The sequence below is a fragment of the Amphiura filiformis genome, chromosome 7 (genome assembly GCF_039555335.1).
Source record: "Amphiura filiformis chromosome 7, Afil_fr2py, whole genome shotgun sequence".
Classification (NCBI taxonomy): domain Eukaryota; kingdom Metazoa; phylum Echinodermata; class Ophiuroidea; order Amphilepidida; family Amphiuridae; genus Amphiura; species Amphiura filiformis.
Window position 1 is genome coordinate 27,293,680 of NC_092634.1, and position 19,037 is coordinate 27,312,716.

General features: G+C 34.8%; 2 protein-coding genes across 2 annotated transcripts in view; one reads left to right on the forward strand and one right to left on the reverse strand.

Annotated features, from left to right (window-relative positions):
- LOC140157752 (polyamine-transporting ATPase 13A3-like) overlaps window positions 1-2,165 on the reverse strand; it is a 32,154-nt gene extending 29,989 nt beyond the window's left edge. Inside the window, exons 1-2 of the mRNA XM_072180998.1 lie at window positions 2,109-2,165; window positions 1,148-1,215 (exon numbers count right to left, since the gene is read on the reverse strand). Of these exons, the coding sequence (XP_072037099.1) occupies window positions 1,148-1,215; window positions 2,109-2,165 (125 nt within the window). The remainder of the gene's footprint in view (window positions 1-1,147; window positions 1,216-2,108) is intronic.
- Window positions 2,166-6,705: 4,540 nt separating this feature from the next.
- On the forward strand, window positions 6,706-8,806 carry LOC140157753 (5'-nucleotidase-like). Its single transcript, XM_072180999.1, has 3 exons — window positions 6,706-6,732; window positions 7,354-7,567; window positions 8,610-8,806. Exons 1-3 carry the CDS (start codon window positions 6,706-6,708, stop codon window positions 8,804-8,806), a joined length of 438 nt encoding a protein of 145 aa, XP_072037100.1.
- The last annotated feature ends 10,231 nt before the right edge of the window (window positions 8,807-19,037 follow it).

The window sequence follows — 19,037 nt, forward strand, 5'->3', positions numbered from 1 at the left end:
GCAAATCATTAAAAATTGATATTTTTGATATTTAACAGTACTTGAAGTTAACTTTATAAATCTAATGATTTATACTTAAAGTGTATGTAGGTGGGATAAAAAGCCGACGATCAATTGAAAATTTTGACCTTTCGTATTGAAGATATGGATTTTTTTTCCAAAACACCAAACAAAATAGGTATTTTTGGGAAAAAAATCCATATCTTCAATATAAAAGGTCAAACTTTTCAGTTGATCGTCGGCTTTTCTTCCCAGCTACATACACTTTAAGAATATATCATTAGATATATACAATTTATTTCGAGGACTGTCAAAAATTTGAAAAATATCAAATTTTAATAATTTGTCATACAATTTGTATTATATCGTGAATTTCAAAAATGAAAATTATTTGATATCAGAAAGACATGCTTCGTATTCAGAATGCAATTCGATACGTTTGAGGTGCTCTCATGTCCCACAAAAAATACTGTCGAAACGCCATAAACGCTCATTCTAGATTCCTTAATGCCTCCAGGTAGTTTTAGTGTTACACTTCTCACTAATACTTAGCAAAGAAAAAAAAAAAGAAAAAAAAAAAGCGCAGTGATTTATAGTGCGCTACGCACAGGCACAACGTCTAGACGTTGATCCACAAGCCTCAGCACACTTTACAGGTTGTCGCTGACCACTACGGCCCACATCATTCCACAAACCATTAAACAACAATTCAGGGACTTTGCTGCTTCAAGAGCGCACACCCTAGACATTCCACAAATAACCATCGCAACCAGGATCAGCTCCCCGAGTTTCGTACGGGTTACAACGAGACAAATTAGCAGTGAGTTCCTTGTCCAGGGAATTTCAAGCTAACTCAATTTTTTTCACGTGAGCGTACTAGGCACCGCCAGGGTTCGAACCCGTAACCTCTCGTACCACAGTCGAACGCCTTATCGATTGAGCTAACTTGACTGCCCAAAGAACAAAATATTATACAGTTTGTTCGAGTTTGTTTGCGGAGTCATCATGGTTGTATATGCCACAAATAGTCTGCTTTATTAAAATCTTGTTCCGTCTACTAGGGGACTAGTTAGGATTCAAATTGTGTAAGAGGCCCATTTATTTTGCATTTGATCTTATTGATTATAGTTAATTTGATAGTACTTACTTGTACAATAACAGTCCGGCTATCTCCAAAGGCTGTATAAGGCTTACATGTTGCCGATTGTAGATGTCCTGTAAAAGTAAAAGATTGCTTCTAGATTGATTGGATTTAATTGTTGACGTCACTGTCACAACCTGTTGTGACTGTTCATTTTGTGTACAGTTTTTCGTATAGTTTATCTTGTATATAGCTACCAAAGATACAACACATAACAAATAAGTACTAGGCTAATCGGCACGAAATGTCATTGTATGACTAAGTTAGAGAAAGTTCTACTTCCATTATACTCAGCTCAAAAGAAATCGAATAGTTAGTACAAAACCATCTACTTGAAATACCTGCCCTATTGACATTTGACAATTTCGGTATTCTATGTTGTACACAATACGACACATGGCAACTATTGTAGATAGGTTCTTGCAACATACCCTAGAAATATATTAATTTTATAGACCCCTTTACCTGAATCAACAAGGCATCCGCTTCTTCGATGGGACAAACTGTTCCGGTTGCTTTTAGTTTCCAGTCTCTGCGCCAGTAAAACACAAGTACCAAAAACCCCAGCGTGAGGACGTAACAAACGTAACATATTGCAGTTTTCGTTGAATCCTTCTTGTACCCAATACATTCCTGTACAGTATGTGATATGTTTATGATGATAACAACAGCAACAACAATATTGACGTCAACAACAACAGAAACAATCATAACACCAACGACGACAACATCAACGACAACAATAAGAATCATGATACAGTAGCAAATTCAAAACACATTTTTGAATTGTATCAGTGTTATATTAAAAGAGATATAATTTATTATTTCAATAATCTGTTTATGCATTAAATACGTACAATGCCACGCATTATTCAAATTAAAAGACATGTAAGCTAGACTTGCACTGGAAATTAAGTGGTTAATTATAAAAGGTACATTTCTTTTATAATAAAATTACTATACTTACGAAAGGATCATCCTTGTCTTCAGCTATTGTGAATTTCTCATCAAGTTTCTTATCCATCATTACGTTCTTTTAGTAGACCTGCTTATGACTATAGGCCCGATGCAGGTTAAAACAAATGGAGAAAAGAACGAAATGTAAGGGCACCAAAGTTAGTGCTTTGATATAATAGTTTCTACTTTTCAAAACGGTGGTCTACGCGTAGCCTTGATTCAATGCAGTATTCGTCCAAAGACCGCAGAACATCCGCAACTTATAAATTCCCCCAACGCTTTTGAAATATATCGGACAAATATTGTACAAAATCTTAAAATTTGAAAAGGTATGTATAGACATATCTGTTTTACTTTTGGACCAATTTATAGCGTCGCATTCATTCGGTCATAAAGGTTAATTATGCATAAAAAGAAACCGTTTTAAAAACCAAACCGTAGTCTAAAGAAGACAACTTTACTTAACAAACATTTTAACAAACTATATTGTTTGAGAGTTGACTCTTAAAACGACCTCTTTTTAACATATTGAGCCTTAGTGACAAAACATTATATGTCACGCTATAAATTGGTCCAGATTTGTAAAACAAATAAGACCACATAACGTTTTACATGTTGTAAACATTTTTTTTTTGACTTATTTCAAAAAGTGTTAGAGGCGCTTATAAGCTGTGGATTCTAATATTATTAGTATGGAGTAAGTAATTAACACTCATAATTATAGCATTGCTGAAGATACAGTTTTTGCACTATGATTTGTTTTTATGATAGATTCAAAATTATCTTTGGGGAAAAGTTAAAGAACAGTAGGAGACACATTTAGCATGAGCATCGTCATTTTTGTTCAATTGACTAATGCGGCCCATACACGATCAAGATCAATATTAGGGACACTAGAGTTGGATACAAAATAATATTTCTCTTCAATATTATTGAACAGATCTAACATACATGTAGTTTGAATAAAATCACTATTGATGTTCGTGTGTACAGTGCACAATGGCATATTTTGTATACACCCTTGTATCTACGTTCTTTGATATTGTTCAATCAAATTGATCGTGTATAGGCCGCATAACTTCTAAAGGTAGCCAAGTGCTCAAAAATAATGCATGTAGAATTAACTGCAATGTAAACACGTTTATAAAATATTGACAACAGATATGAAGTTATTCATTCTTTGTTTGACTATGTGAAAAGCTTATCACTTAGTAAACAATAACAAAGCATACATTCGTCATTACATACCTGATGTCAAGTAATTCCCGATGTTATATTTCCTGAAACAACTTTTGACTTCAGAAATCGCCGTAAATTTAGTCAGCTTCCCTCCATTTTCTTATGATGTGTACTCCCATTGAATATAGAGATATCAAAATCAAAGATAAATATAGTATTTGCTTAACTGATCAATACCTAAGTTCATAAACTCATGACTGACCTTATCATTGACCTTTGGAACATAAACAATCCAAACCCGTATATCATATCAATCTACCTGCAAGTACCAGTTCATCATTGCTTTTTAAGATCATCCTCATGGTACACAATCATTATTAACCCATAGACCATAAAAGAAGAATATCAGGGTCTATATCAGGGTCTATGATTAATTTAACATGTAGATAATTTGGGTTTTTCGGCCATATACTTAGCACGAACTACGACTGGTGGTGTTGCAAATTTATAATATTGTAGAAATATACTGTTATATTTTCATTCATTCATTCATTCATTCATTCATTCATTCATTCATTCATTTATTCATTCACGGTAAAGGTGATAAACTCACGCAATAACAAAATCCCAAACACAAGAAACATACCATAACTTGAGCACTTTTTATCAAATCACGTTTTTCAGCACAGACTGGTAATGATACAAACGCTTCATTCTTTTTAAATTAAATTAATTTTAAATTTTTTTTTAATGACTGCTTTCAACATCATGCAGTGGCAACATTAATCTATAATATCGCCCTCTATCGTGCTTTTATCAGTATTGTATGTGGCAACGTGTCTTTTAAGTATTAAAAGAGGGCAGGCCTTGAAGAATGAGGGAAATTACGGGATAAATATGAAAGTATTAAACAGACATTAAAGGGAGCATTATACTAAATCCTTCGGCATTTGGTGTAACCCTAAAGAGGTCCTGCATGTTTTCAGCCTGTTATATAACTTAGGAGCGAAGTACGATAATACAAATTAACAATAACTCAGGACGTTTGCTACTGATCCTAAAATGTAACATTTTTTTCTATGTAATTTCAGGTAAAAATTGGTCCCTACTGAAATAAGTCGGTGGGCCCCCAGGAAGAAAGATGGCTAGTCATGACTGTTTGTTATAATTATATTCGGTCGATTCACAATACGATGTGCCACTAGCAGTGCACAGTGTCGACACCCAGTATTATAAATATAAACTTAATACTCCCGTTGGTGAGCGACGGGCGATTGGTATTTCACCGAACGCAAGAAAAGGAGGCCTATCTGATTGGCTAGAAATCGATCGCTAGATCGCTCAGTGGTCGAGTACAAACTCAAAATGGAGACATGTATTCAATTCGATTGAAATCAATATTCTATTATTGACGCAGATAAAGAAAATGGTATAGTGTGTCGATAATGTACATTGTACTATAGATACAGCACCTGGATCTTACACGGGTTCCTTTATATAATTCATTTCTCAAACAGTTGAATATATCACAATTTTGACTTTTGATTTCAAAATCTTTACTTATAAAATGCAGTAAAATATATCCACAGTAAACAGCATGGCCCCGCTAATTAGTGCATTTCATTTCGTGTTAGTGTATTGGAAACAAAACCTGCGTTTTACCTGACAACAAATCGAATTTTCTATAATGGCAACACCATATGTGGTACTGATCATGCGCAAATCGTAGAATAGAAACTCTGCGGCAGGCTCTGTGGTATCTCATATCGTGTAAATGGTATGCTTAGCCTGAGTCGCTCGGCCTATCTCGAACAAAATCGCCATGCGTAGCTTTTGAAAAACGAGAGGATTCGCCGTACTATCACGGCAATTTTTGACACGAAGATATAGGGATGATGACGCTGTGCAGTGCTGGGGACTGAGAACAAAATACGCAATGCATCATGCGACGATAAAGACATGTAAACAGCGCGTAATACGAATGCAACATAGGAACATCATGTTATGTGTGTTTTAATGTCAATATTGCACTCAAACGTACACTAAAACAGCAATTAACAACTATAGTAAATTATGTTGCTATCGATTGATCATGCTAAATCCTTTATGGAGCTGTTTTCAACAATATTATAATTTTGTTTCGTATGATTGACATCTCGGTATGGAATATTATAATTTATATGTCTCCCATCATCTGCTGACAACACTAAGATATTTACAATTTTGATAAAACAACGTAGGTCTTCATTGCTTGGCAAAGATAAGCTGCACTATTATTGATATAGTGCGATCACATGTGCACTTTCACAGGACACCATTAATTTGTCTGTTAAGTTCATTGTCTGGCAATAGATACGCTACAATAGTATTGATATAGTGCGATCGCATGTGCACTTTTACAGCACTCCATTAATGTTGAGATGAAAGCTGAATTCATTTTTAATGACATCATCTGTTTATTTCGTTTTATTTTATGGGTCTAATTTCCACGATGGCTAACTTGTGTAAGTCAAGACTGTTATTTCTCCTCCTAGTAGAAGTATTTACTGTGACTGCGGACTATGATCTGACTATTCTTCACACGGGTGATGTGCGCTGTTATTTCGAGGAGGTCAATCTTGATTATGATCCATGTACTATAGAGGATGTTGAACGCAACGAATGTTTCGGAGGTAAGTTTGGTCATGGTAGAAATAGGATGAACCGCATGGGCTGGGTACATTATCACACATTCATTTACAACTATCAAATCATCTGGTGCACAATCTTTCAAAAACGACCTTAATCAATTAAATATCTTCTTCTCCAAATAAATCATATCATAAGATGTACTTAATTGACTTGACTATATGCTGTAGACAAGTAGTGGTCACTTTGATTAGATTTGTTCGGGTTTGACAGCACTGGATAACCCATAAAGTCTCTTGTGAAGTTATTTCTGTAGTCCATTTGAGCAGTAGGACGGGTGTTCTTCTCAAACTGACTGTTACTTTGTACAAGTAATGCTCTTCTGTACAGGGGACTGACGGCTTAACTTCCCCTTTGAAGGACGAAATTCTAATTCTGTCATGGTTCATTTACCTCAAAATATATCATTGGAAGAACGGAATCACGAATACCTACAGATATTGGCAATCGCTGTGAATCGAACCATGGACCTCATACACTAATCGTTTCTATTCGTGCTGGAAACAAATATTTCATTCGTGTTCTGTTCTTATATAGACATAATACTACTTTTTCAAAATCCCATTCAATATGAAAATTAACGAATACACGATTATTCTTTTTAAGGTTGGGCCCGTTTGGATACCATTGTTAACCACTACCGTGATATTAAAGACAATGTACTACTCCTGGATGTGGGGAATCAATTCCATGGCACTCTGTGGTTTAATGTTTATCAGCATCAAGCTACGTCATATTTCATGAACCGCACCTCCTATGATTTTATGGTAAGTTGTTATCTGTATTCGAAAAAATATTTTATGGAATAAACTGAAATATTTATTATTATGATCTTGCTTCCTGTTGGCATCCCAATGTATTGTAATCACAACGATTATGTTCAGCTGAATGTATACCCCATTGCTGCGAGACGAGCGATTTGTATTTGACCAATGAGGTAGCGCGATTCTCACAACGCAACAAAAAGCGATCTACCTCATTAGCTAGAAACTAGTCACTCGTCGCTCAGTCATGGAGTATAAATTCAGCTTTGATAATGGTGACGATAGTAAATATGATAATTTTGATGAGTATTCCAAGCAAAATATATAAATGTGTTTGCTTTGCACACTTTGGATGACCGCGTGTGATTTAAGCATGTCAGAAACAAAAACTAATCAAATTACCTTGCTGTATCAGGTGATACCAAAACGACAACGATGGTGGGGGATGATGATGATGATGATGATGATGATGATGATGATGATGATGATGATGATGATGATGATGATGATGAGGATGATGATGATGATGATGATGATGATGATGATGATGATGATGATGATGATCGACTGACAGAATGATGATGATTATCATTAGCATTCTTCTTAATCATTTTATTATTCTAGGCGCTTGGTTCCCATGAATTTGATTTGAAACCGTCAGGCTTGGTTCCATTTCTTGATGACGCCGATTTCCCAGTTTTAAGCTGTAATATTGATGATAATAATGAGCCAATTATTCAGGACAAGTATGATAAATACCAAGAAATAACACTCAGTGGACATCGTATAGGAATAGTTGGATTTTCATATTGGAACTCGGCTGAAACATCAAATACAGGTAAAAAGAAACAAAGTTAAAACAATAACAGAACCCGAAATTAGAGTTTATATCATTGCGTGATGTTTTACAACTTTGAAGTTGTAAAAACATCATCCTAGCAGTTGCACAAGTAGAGGGTTTTAACGGTTTTGCCGTCGGGCAAGTATAAACCCTATCACGCTATCGTCAGGATTAGGTCTGACTGCTCCAGGACAATTTAAGTTCTCAGGACAAAACTAATAGAAAGTTAAATGTGCGATTTTTTATGTACTACAGAGATGGTGGCTCTGAATTAAAGAGCCCTTTACAGTAGGTATACCTTTCATACAAACATGACAAAACTCGATTCCGTGGCTCTAAAAAAACTTTTTATTTGTAAGAATAAATCATTGTTTGGAAGTCTAAAATACGAAAAATTATGGTTTGTACCCATTGGACGGGATGTAGATGTATGTTGTTGTTTATTGTATCCTTGAATTATTTTATTTACGTTTTATATTTGTTTATTTTTCGATTTGTGATTGTTTATCCGGGATAGAAATACACTCCAATAAATTATACTCCCCTAAACTTATAGAAACTTTGGAGAGCCATTGCAGACTCCAACTGCATTTTAGAGAGCCACGCATGTTATTTATAGTGAACAAAGACATAAACGTTCCTTCGAAAAAACATCGAGGGTCTCCTAAAAGGACAAATGAATAATGTAGGCTTCATTTGGATTGTTCGTGAGTTTGAGAAACCATACAAGCTCCATATCGAAGGCTTAAAACAAAAACCGCCTATGTCCATTTGTGTTCTCAATTACATGTTGCTTATTGGAAGGTTAATTCTGCCCTCCATGATAAATGTAAGTGGCTTTTGGGTATATGCACGGTCACTTGCGTATACTGTTCATGCAGTGATGGTGCATATAACCCAAAGTCACTTGCATTTACTAGGGAGGGCAGAATTAACCGTACATTTGTTGCCGTAATGAGTAACATGTAATTGAGAATACAAATAGATATAGGTGTTTCTAGTTTTAAGCCCTCGATATATAATTTGCTTCTTGTTTCAGGTGAACTTTTATTTCATGACGAGGTAGAATATGTCAAAACTGCAGTTGAAGCCTTGAAGGACACTGGAGTAGACAAGATAATTGTAATGGGTCGTTCTACATATCAGATACATAAGAGAATAGCTGAAGAAGTACCTGGAGTCGACATAGTAGTCGGTGGGGATATCAATGAGTTTCTATACACAGGTATGATTTAGCAATTCTTCACATCATATTTTTGAAGAAAAAGAAAAGAGAAACCAATTCAAGTCTGGAGAGACTTGGGTAAAAACAAGTATATAAATACCTACTTTGAGCATTCAGATGCTGTAAAAACCCACATGTATGAAGTCAACAGGCAAAAAGAAAAAGGAATCTAGTACGTATCAGAATAGGAATAGAAAATGAGAACTATTGGTCACACATTTAGTATATCCAAAACAGCCTAAGTCGATGTTCGGAAGAGTATGTACTACATTGGAGGAAACGACGATGTGTATGCTTGGTTCACCATTTTCACTAAATGTGTTTTTAGGTTTTCAAAGAGAAGATTTGCAAATAAAATATGGCTTAATATTTGTGTTATTTGTGACACACTGTGTTAAACAGAATTAGAGTTCACCACTTGGCCTCTGAATATTGTATGCACACTTTGAAACGAAGAAGTATACAACAAAATCGAAAATTAAACGCATTGGTGAACCAACTTGCATTATGTCTATGTTTCTTTTTTCTAATTCCTACTAAGGAAAAACCCCGCCCTCAGTAGAAGACCCAACACAGGACTACCCCGTTGTGGTGGAACCTACGCACGACGATTCTATAAATGTTTTATTAGTTCAAGCTTACTGGGCAGGTAAATACGTAGGACAATTGGATGTCACGTTTGATGACGCTGGAAACGTAAAAAACTGGGATGGCAACCCTATTTTACTCGACAACCAGGTTGAAGAAGGTTAGTAAAACTGATGCTGCAATATTAAGTTTCAAAATTACCTTGGTAGGTTTGGGAAAATTAAAATGGGAATTGCAACGCAACATTTTGGCTGAAATTATTATACAATTAACAAAAATATCTTTATAACAGCACAATAAAAGTGTAGAGTATATAGAATAATACCATTATTTTAATTACATGTGATGTGATCAAGCAAAATCAGTCGGAAGTCAGAAATATTGATTTTGAGATTTAGAGAAAGACAGTTTTATTTCCTATTGTTTTTGAAATTCTTTCACTGCTCATATCTTTTGAAATGGTTCTCCAAGTTCAATGGGGTTTTCTGAAAAATGTAGCTTTGCAAATGCTGCTTACAATTCTATAAGACACTGGGAATTGAATATGTCACACATAATATGCGAGAGAGTGTATTGATTGAAAAAATAATCACAAGATTTTCTAGTCAAATGTCCGTGAAGTATCTGGTGCTTGGACTTTGGAGGAAATAGGAACGACACTACTTTTAGCAGTTGTATTTTAAATCGAATAAGAATTCTGGTACATTTTGTATTCACTCCAGATGCAGACACTCTACAAGAAATCAATGAATGGGCCAAAAAGGTCCATGAATACAGAAGCAAATACGTCGGTGAAACAAATGTTCGTCTCGCTGGCTTAGGAGAGAATGGTAAGAGTAAACAAAGTCCGTGTCGTTATGCTGAGTGTAGCATAGGCAACATGGTAACAGATGGCTTTGTGCAGCAGAATCTTAACCAACCAACAGAGGATCATTGGAACGACGCGGCGATAGCCTTTATTAATGCTGCTGGAATGAGAAATACATTGGATATAGGTAGGGATAACAGCCCTCCTAAATAATCCCAGCAAAACATACAACGTTTAACAGAAAAGTTTTTAAATTTCGGGTTATATAAAGTGTATGAAAACGTTTTAGTAACATTAATAACATTTTTGAAAACGTGATGGCAAAATATCCTTACGGAATGTTATTTAACTATTGCCAGCATATTTTGAAAAAAATGTTTGCCCGAATTATTGAACAATAAAGTGTAAATAATCCCAGCAAAACATACAACGTTTAACAGAAAAGTTTTTAAATGTCGGGTTATATAAAGTGTATAAAAACGTTTTAGTAACATTAATAACTTAATTTTTGAAAACGTGATGGCAAAATATCCTTACGGAATGTTATTTAACTATTGCCAGCATATTTTGAAAAAAATGTTTGCCCGAATTATTGAACAATAACGTTTCATTATCTCTACTTAACTCGACATTTATTTGTTATTAAAACATTTTAAGAACATTTTGTTTTTGCTGAGAGGGTAGTGTATGCAAATCAAAATACATGACAAAACATATGTTTTACAAGGAATGTTTACAGTATACAGGCTGCATCAAAATGATTTTCATTATCTAAATCAATATATTATTGAAAAATAACATTTTTTTTTGCAAAAGTTCATTCTACAAATCATATGTATTGCAAACTTGCTTAATTTATTGTTGTTCAAAAGTGTTGTTGTTTCAGCCCTCTTTACAACATAAGAACCACAGAACCCACAAAAGTATATCTGTGATATTTGAATTCTTGTACACACTCGCTATGAAATGATTAATGCAATTTTTGCCCAAACTCACTACCATTTGTAAGATGCTGTGAACTACCAAATCGCAATTTAAAATTGATGTTTTATTACCAGCATTTTATGATCAACTTATGTATTAGTATTTGACCCAGTTGAAATGTAATCATTCGCTGCAATTTGATGTATTCAAGTATATGTAAAAGATAGTCGGAAAATATTCACCAACCACATTCCTACTTTTTATTTTGGAATGGAAAGATTAATTGACGACACGATAAATCTGATACGTGTTTTCCTTTTCACATTTTATGATATTCCTGGCAATTACAAATAACGGTTACTTCATACGTCGCTATGCAAAACCATGATGATTTACATAGCTTGTAAAACCGTTACAGAGACGAATAAAGATGTTCTTTACTGTTGTCCATAATTACATTACAGGAGAAATACAACTTGGTGATATTTTGGCGTTATTCCCGTATGCAAATACCATTGATTCACTTGACCTTGAAGGACAATACCTGATGGACGTTCTAGAACATTCAGTTGCAGGGTACAATGTGTCAGACCCGCAACCCATGTCAAAGTTTCTTCAATTTTCAGGTAGGTTTATAATACTTAATGCGCTCACTGATGTCTCTAATCCTAGCATTTCATCTTAATGAATAACAGTGAAAATATTGTGGCCCTGGGTTTAATTCCCGAGTGACGAAACCTTTACAATTTCATAAAGTGTATTACCACTAACCTCTATGAATAGAGATAAAAACTTAGTGACGTTACGATAGAAGGGCTATCGGTTTCAGCAGACGACCGATAGGTTTATAGGACCAAACCTAATGTTACGCCAGATGGACAGTCTCGTTCTCGTTGGTGATCAGTTTTTCTGCAGTATTAACTTATGTCACTTGAAGTCCACTGTAGACTTGGAGCATCTGTGCTTGAAGACACCTGGCACAATCCTTTGCATACAAAATCCTTGTGCAGATGGCAATTTTCAAAACGTAGCATTCACTCAATTTCTTCAGGAACAGTATCCCGTGTACTGTGCCACTTACATTGACATACTTTCATCATTTCATAGACCAGATTTCAATATGTCTGCAGAAGATCATATAAATCATTTTTTGGGATAGCAATTTTGACGTACTCCAAATCTTCTTTGTTCTAGCTGGATTAGTAGCACACCTTGGCTGCGCAAAACAAATTACGATTGTTTGAGAGCACGTATGATATAACTGCATTAACTTGATTCAGCAGCACATCACAGCACTGACAAGATTTCATGCCGCTTATAATCATTTCTAATAAATAATCCTTCTTATACCTTTCCACTTTATAATAACAACATACTGAGTGGGTTCCAGACCATTCTGGCTGAAGTTGTTATTGCAACCAAGGGGATTTTCAAAATAATATCATGCACACAAGCTCTTGCATAATATTGGGAGATTCCGTTATCACCTGGGCAAGGACTTCCCATCCGATGGGAATCAATGTCAAATTAATAAAATGAATATTAAATCTGTTCATCTGGACTTACTATTTTGATAGCGACAGTATCAATGTCAAATTAAATTAAATAGGTGCTTATCAGAACTGTTAATGCAACTAGTGGTCATATTCGGGGAATCCTTTTTTTTTTCAAAATGGGTGTTGAAATCGCGCAAAAAAATATACACTTTGCTTTTCATTTTTAGAAAAGCCCCGCTCCCCCTGTAGCTGCCCATGTTAAAAGTTTGAATTTTGGTTTAGGGTGTGGAGCATTTTATAATATTCTAATGATTATACTGAAGTCGCGCAATCTTGCTTGGGAGTATTAACAAAAATGAGTCTAGCTGATCAATTAAGGAATGATATGTAAAATGTGTATAATGAAATTATTGCTTCTGATCTTCTTTATTCAGGTATCAAAGTTGTATACAACTTATCACGTCCAGATCTACAACGTGTTCATGAAGTATCTGTTTTATGCACCGATTGTCAAATACCTCAGTATGAACCTCTTGAGTTGGACAAGACGTATCGTATAATAACTGCAAGCTTTCTTGCAAATGGAGGAGATGACTATGACATGATAGCAAAGCACAAGGTCAACCATATTGTCGGTAAGTTACGATCGAGGTCACAACCAAATGTCACAACGAATGTTAATGAAAGCAAGCACTAGACATATACTTTATATACCATTTATTACCGCAATTTTGGAAATATGAAGTTGAATATGTAGCTTACTAGTATTACATTTAACGCCATTTATAGTGACTAGCAATTTCTCGATGTATCAGAGGTCAAGTTTGATGCGTGTTTTTCTTGCCTTGTTTAACAAAGATAGTAAACTTTATTTTAATGTACACTCTTTAGAAAAGAAACGACGGAAATAAATCTTTTGGTCCTCTCATGCAAACAATTGATGGTTCTTATAAAAGGATCTTAGGTCAATCTGAAGACCTTTAGGTTCCTTGAAATTCATGTAAAACCTTTATTGGTTCGACAAACATTGTCAAGATTTGAACGAACAATTTGTATTTGAAAAGTGGTATCTCCCTGTTCAACCATAAAAGGTTCTTAAGAACTGTGGAAAACGAAAAAAAGGCTCTAAATGAATGTCAGAGCATAAATATACCTTAGAGTGTCCTCAGCTCCTTTAATGGTTTCTCCTCATGTCATAACCTTCAAGGGTTCTCCTGCGAGAGTAACATTGGTTCCTTTTGGAACTAAGAGTGCATTTACTAACAGTAAATAAGGAACTAAGTGTATATTTACATGTATATACATTTTCCTTTTCAGGTGCAGTTGATGCTGATGCATTAGAAGCTTATATTGGACAGATGAGTCCTCTCTACCACCATGGACAGATGGGACGAATACGCTTTACCCACGATACACCACTACCCTGCGCTTACGGACATGCTGATAATCTGACTACATCGTATCTATTGCTTTTATTAGGAATCATAGTTTCTTTATTTATCAAATACTAACAAAAACCCGATTAAAGTTTATTGTAAAAGTAATATAATTGCATAAGAGTTATTTTTAGTATATTGTATTGGTACTCTACACACCGCTAGCCATAAGTTATGATATAACTTAAAACGGCAGAAGTGAACAAATTGTCTATATAACGCGGCAAAACTAGGGGCTAAATGCTCCGCTCCTCTTGACATTTTCCTGCCGAAGTAAACTGTTCAAACATACCCTTAAACATATAAGTTCAATTGCGAACTTTGACCCTACCGTAGCAAACACAAAACTTTTTCGACATCATTCGCATAAGGTTATAAAATGTTGTCAGAAAACGTTTAAATGTCGGGTTATATAAAGGGTATATTCAGAGTATAAAACGTTTTCATAACCTTAAAAAACATTATTTGATAATCTACTGCTCAGCAAACAAAAATGTTTTACAGAAAACGTTCAAATGTCGTGTTATATAAACTAGGCGGTTACCCGTATTTCGCGGTTTTCGGCTATCATGGTTATTGGCTTTTGCAGATCTCAAAATCAGGGTGTTTCCTTTTCTGGGATCACTTTCCTCACAGCTGAGTTCAATTACAGCTTTTTGCAATTTGACCTCACTTGCGCCCTCAATTTGAAATTTGACCTGACCTTTGACCACGGATGACATGAGTTTCCTTGGCCAAAGTTACACCCACCCACAAAGTTTGAGCTCCATTATATGAGCAGTTTGATATTTTTACGTTGTTTGACCTTTGATTTCTTAACCGTAGGTCTGACAAAAAGGTCACCATGGAAATCTTTGTTTGTTAGTCCAAGGTCCACTCACCCACCAACTTTGAGCTCCATAGAGGCAATTTGAAATTTCTACCTTTTTTGACCTATGACCTCTTAACCGTAGGTCTGACAAAAATATCAATGTGGAAACTTTTGTTTGTGAGTCCAAGATCTACTCACCTACCAAGTATGAGCTCCATAGGGGCATTTTGAAATGTTTACCTTTTTTGACCTATGACCTCCTAACAGTAGGTCTGACAAAAAGGTCACTGTGGAAACTTTTGTTTGTGAGTCCAAGATCTACTCACCTACCAAGTTTGAGCTCCATAGGGGCATTTTGAAATGTTTACCTTTTTTGACCTATGACCTCCTAACAGTAGGTCTGACAAAAAGGTCACTGTGGAAACCTTTGTTTGTTAGTCCAAGATCCATCCACCCACCAAGTTTGAGCTCCATAGAGGCAATTTAAAATTTCTACCTTTTCTGACCTATGACCTCTTAACCGTAGGTCTGACAAAAAGGTCACTGTGGAAACTTTTGTTTGTTAGTCCAAGGTCCACTCACCCACCAAGTTTGAGCTCCATAGTGGCAATGTGAAATGTCTACCTTTTTTGACCTATGACCTCTTAACCGTAGGTCTGACAAAAAGGTCACCGTGGAAACGTTTGTTTGTTAGTCCAAGATCCACCCATCCACCACGTTGAGCTTCATAGAGGCAATTTAAAATTTCTACCTTTTTCGACCTATGACCTCTTAACTGTAGGTCTGACGAAAAGGTCACCGTGGAAACTTTTATTTATTAGTCCAAGGTCAACACACCCACCACGTTTGAGCTCCATAGGAGCAATTTGAAATTATAATTCAATTGGACTTGACCCGGTCGTTGACCTTTGACCTTAAAAATATAAACTGGTTCTTTCTCATATCAAACTGCACCCACCCACCAAGTTTAAGGAACGTGCGACCCATAGTCTCCGAGAAAAGCTGCGGACAAACACAGACAGAGATCCGGTGAATTATAGTAAGATGGTATAAAAACGTTTTAATAACATTCCAAAAACATTCTTGAAAACTTTCTAAAGAGAATGTTATTTTGCGGTTGACAAAATATTTTGCGAAAAATGTTTGCCCAAAATATTTTCAATAACGTTTTAAAAACGTTTTCATGACCTTTATATAACCCGACATTTAAATGTTATTAAAAGTTTTTGAAAAAAACATTTTAAGAACATTTCTGTGTTTGCTGGGTTTAAATATTTCAACATAATATATTATTAATATTTGGCAAAAATGTTTGCAAAAACAGTTCGCAATAACATTTTTTGAAAACATTTCAAAATATTGTTGTAGTGTGTTTTCATACAAAACGTTATTATGACCTTTATATAACCCGACATTTTAATGTTATTAAAACGTTTTTACCTAAACCAAAAGCCAAAATATAACTTATTTACAATGTTTTTAAAACGTTTTTGTGTTTGCTGGGTATGCCATCCAACTCTGAGGGTATGCACAAGTACTCATTTTTGTAAGACAATTTTTAAATTGTTTAAAATATCATGGGCATGGAGCCGCCCACTTTCTGGCTAAAAGTAATGACATAAAGCCTCTAAAATGCACCCTAATGACGCATCGCGCACATTCTATTTTGTAACCGTAAATGTAATACGTGCACAGGCTACTCCAAACGGCGTTTAGCATGTATTTATATCCTAAGCTTTCAATTATCTTACTAAAGATAAAGAAAACCATGGGGAAAGTAATGAAAACCTAATACTTTCCTAACACTAAATTTACATTTGAAAAATGTCACCATTTATTTGATACCTCCAACCCAGCAAACACAAAACGTTTTCGTCATCGTTCACAAAAGGCTAGAAAAGGTTGCCAGAAAACGTTCAAATATAGGGTATATAAAGGACGTATAAAGGGTATAAAACGTTTTCATAATATTCAAAAGCATTTGTTGATAACATATTCTAACAAATATTCTAACATTATATTATTTAAGTGTTAATAAATTATTTCGCAAAAAAATGTTTGCAAAAATATTTTACAATAACATTTTTAAAACATTCTAATAATATTACTGCGTTTTGTTTTTAAAATTGTCGTTTTAAAATGTTTCTATGACCTTGATATAACCCGACATTGTAATGTTATTAAAACGTTTTTATCAAAACCAAAACCCAAAATATAACATATTCAAACGTTGCAAAAACATTTTTGTGTTTTACGGGAAGTCAACCAGCAAAATAAACTGACTTTTGTTTGCTCAGGTATACCCCTAAAGGTTAAATACCACTAATTATGTATTACACGGGTTTCAATTGGAAAATGGCTAATTTCGGGTGGAATTTTCTCATATTCAGAACTCTCACAATTAAATGCCACTAATATCAGGTGAAACTATATGATTTAGATGCCAAATTATCAAAACTCAACATAGGTTGACCTGAGACTTTTCTTGTTTTAACGCACTGCACCGTAAACACCTTAAAATGGCAGTGCGCCCTCGAAGCTGAAAGTTACGATTTGGTAGGGCGAATATTTACTACAAACTGAAGCCGTGCGCATGAATTTTGGTACTATTACAACAAAAATGTCATATAATGAGAGAAAATATACCATTTTGAAGCATAAAACCCTAAAAAGTACTTTTTTGGGCTATATAACTTGATAACAATTGCAGTCCTTTCAGATGCCACGCAAACAAATAGTTACTCGTCGTATTTCCATGTATCGCCCAGGCCTATAAAGTGGTATGTAACCTATAACGCAATACCTTCTTAAAATACCTCTTGAAGAAGACGACGACCAAACATGATAACGATTACACATTTTTTTCCAATTTTGGTTGACACGAGAGCGTAACAATTTTCATAGTAAGTACCGCCCAGGACCCTTGCACCCCTATTCTCACAATTATAGTATATAATTGTTGCTATACGTCTACTAATTGAGAATAAGATATGAGCATAACGTTATCATTGGTAAACAAATTAAACATCGTTGTGTAAATAGTGTTAATATTGTTTGAAACTTTATCATAATATATTATAGTTATCATAACATTTGTTTACTATGACGCGAAGCCAAAGTCCAAGGTAAAGGGCAGAATAATGGCCGATACATTCGTCCACAACTTTTAATTTTTGCCGCTGTAATTTTCTTAATATAAAGATCACTAGTTCACTCTTTACAACACTGAAAAGTCACATGGCTCAACCAGCTTTAGAAATTGGCGGGGAAATATGAATCTATATTATTATAATATGAATCGAAATATTGTCATTATGCTCATTATGATTACGATTCGGGTCGCGTAACTCGGCGCAAACATGTATAACTTTACATACTTGGGACATATATACTTATAAAAGTTCTTGTTCTCTCCCATTAATCTGCCCTTAAAACAAATATTCATGTAGTTGATTAAAAGTAAGTAAGTTTTGTGAGGTGACTATCATATCGACTATCATATCCTTTCAACACATATGTTCAAGTGCAAGGAAAAATATGGCTTTTTTTAGAATGAAAAAATTACGGGAGATATTCATCATTTTCTACACCGGTATCCAAAGATTTATCGTCTGAATATCAACTCGTGCGTAGCACATTCACGTGTATCGATCCCGTGTATTCATTTTAGTGTCTCTGATGTACAATGTAATTATTAACCAGGCGAAGTCGGTGTACGATACTAATTTCAATCTGTTGTCCTTCTGTAAACAAATTGTATATAAGCTGAAATATAAATAATAATATAATACTATATGGCATATTTGTAATGTTTACACATGTCACAACTTGCACCTAAATGGAATCAGCCAAATTTGTTGTGTTTGTAGGTAAATAGAGCAAAGTTCGACATAAAGTCCATTAGAAATTATGACTTTATGTCCGCCCATAGAACTGCGTCTTAAACGGCCAAAATAACAAGCAGTGTTTCTTTCACGTTACCTCGTTATTTCAGCTCAAAATGGGACAGAAACCATTCCCGATCATTATTACTAGTATTATTTCAGCATTTTGAGTATATAATGACAAATTTAAAATTTGAAGGAAATCGTACATTAAGCCTTTAAGAAAATGTACAGCCGCAAGCTACGACAATATTATAGTAAAACGTAGGCACTGTATTAAAAGGACTCTTTCGAA